The sequence below is a fragment of the Trachymyrmex cornetzi genome, unplaced genomic scaffold, assembly GCF_001594075.2.
Source record: "Trachymyrmex cornetzi isolate Tcor2-1 unplaced genomic scaffold, Tcor1.1 scaffold390, whole genome shotgun sequence".
NCBI classification, from domain to species: domain Eukaryota; kingdom Metazoa; phylum Arthropoda; class Insecta; order Hymenoptera; family Formicidae; genus Trachymyrmex; species Trachymyrmex cornetzi.
The window spans coordinates 180,374-182,007 of NW_017298641.1; the positions used below are offsets into that span (position 1 = coordinate 180,374).

The following is a 1,634-nucleotide window of genomic DNA, read 5'->3' on the forward strand; positions in this document are numbered from 1 at the left end:
ACACACTCTTACTTTACAGACTGTATAGCCAATATTGCATGTCAGTCGTTACACAATATTGGCTCTACATTGGTGATACATTAGCCAATATTTTCCAATGTAATGCCAATATTGACTATATAATAAGTGCCAATGTGTAGCCAATATTGCGTGTCAGTGGTTACACAATATTGGCTATATAATAAATGCCAATGTGTAGCCAATATTGCATGTAGTCAATCATTACCTAATATTGTCTTTATTTGTTATTCATTTATTATTTATTTATTTATTTGTTATTGGATATATTTATTTATTATTGGATATATATTGTGGATAGATTGTTTATATCATATATGTACAATTAAGTAACACATTTATTACTCGAAGAAATGGTGCAGCACATAACGCAGAAGACTCATAGTCCAAAGGTCCCAGATTCGAATCCCATAGGTAAGTGAATTTTCACTCAATTATTTCTAATATTGATTATACATTATTTCAGGAATATTAGCGAATATTGAAAAACCATGTATAGCCAATGTAAAAATGTTCAAATCTTGTAGGTAAATGAATTTTCACTCAATTATTTTTAATATTGATTATACATTATTTCAGGAATATTAGCGAATATTGAAAAACCATGTATAGCCAATGTAAAACATTGGGTAAGAATTGAATCCCCAATATTGGCTAAATATGACTAAGCGTCTACTTTTATTATTTACAATATTGGACCAATATTGGAGATTAAATTTTTGCCCAATATTGGCGAAATATTGGAAAAACAATGTATAGCCAATGTAAAACATTGGGTAAAAATTGAATTCCCAATATTGGTCCAATATTGTTGAAACAATATTGGCTAGATATGACTAGGCGTCTACTTTACAATATTGGACCAATATTGGTTATCCAATAACGTCTACTTTACAATATTGGACCAATATTGGTTATCCAATGTTTTAATATTGGCTGTACATTTATTTCCCAATATTGCGTCAATAATTTGTGCTACTAGGGTAATCGCTGGTAGTCCACCTCCATATTGATCACTTATTGATTCACAAAAGTTACAAGTTTGGCAAGTACAATCTTATAGTATTGTTATGCCCGGATCAATGTTATGCCCGGATCAATGTTATGCCCGAATCGTGTCGTCCGTTACGTCTGAGAAGAGTCGTCTCCCGTTGCACGTTCCTGAAGAACGAAGAGCGCGTTGCTTGGCGACGAGCGCGGAGTTGTTGTTAAACAATTCGAAAGAGAGTCTCCGTCACGAACGGACGTGTTTCTCTCTACGCGAGATATTTATCCGATAACCACGCTTGATTGTATCGCGCTGTATTCCTGCGATTGTGAATAAACACATCTGTTTACCTTTTTACTCACGAGTGACTCATTTCGGCGAATCGGGAGTGCGGATCTGGTGAGACGAACGGACGCAACACACAAGACGCACGGACGGACGTAACATTTTGGGGGCTCGTCCGGTCGAAGTGTTGTGATCGTGTGATGCTGCGTTCTTCGGTCGTCACAAGGAGCAGGATACAAGCGGAAAATATAGAAGGAGCGATGGAGACGGATCGAGCCGCTTTAGAGGATTCCGCGGGCTGCTTCGCAGGAGACAACTCCGACGACGTTGGCTCTTCAGGCGG

At 37.3% G+C, this 1,634-nt stretch overlaps 1 protein-coding gene across 1 annotated transcript in view; it reads left to right on the plus strand.

Moving 5' to 3' along the window:
• Positions 1-371: 371 nt before the first annotated feature.
• LOC108763995 (uncharacterized) overlaps positions 372-1,634 on the plus strand; it is a 6,193-nt gene continuing 4,930 nt past the window's right edge. Inside the window, exon 1 of the mRNA XM_018511978.1 lies at positions 372-432. Coding sequence (XP_018367480.1) covers positions 372-432 — 61 coding nt within the window. The remainder of the gene's footprint in view (positions 433-1,634) is intronic.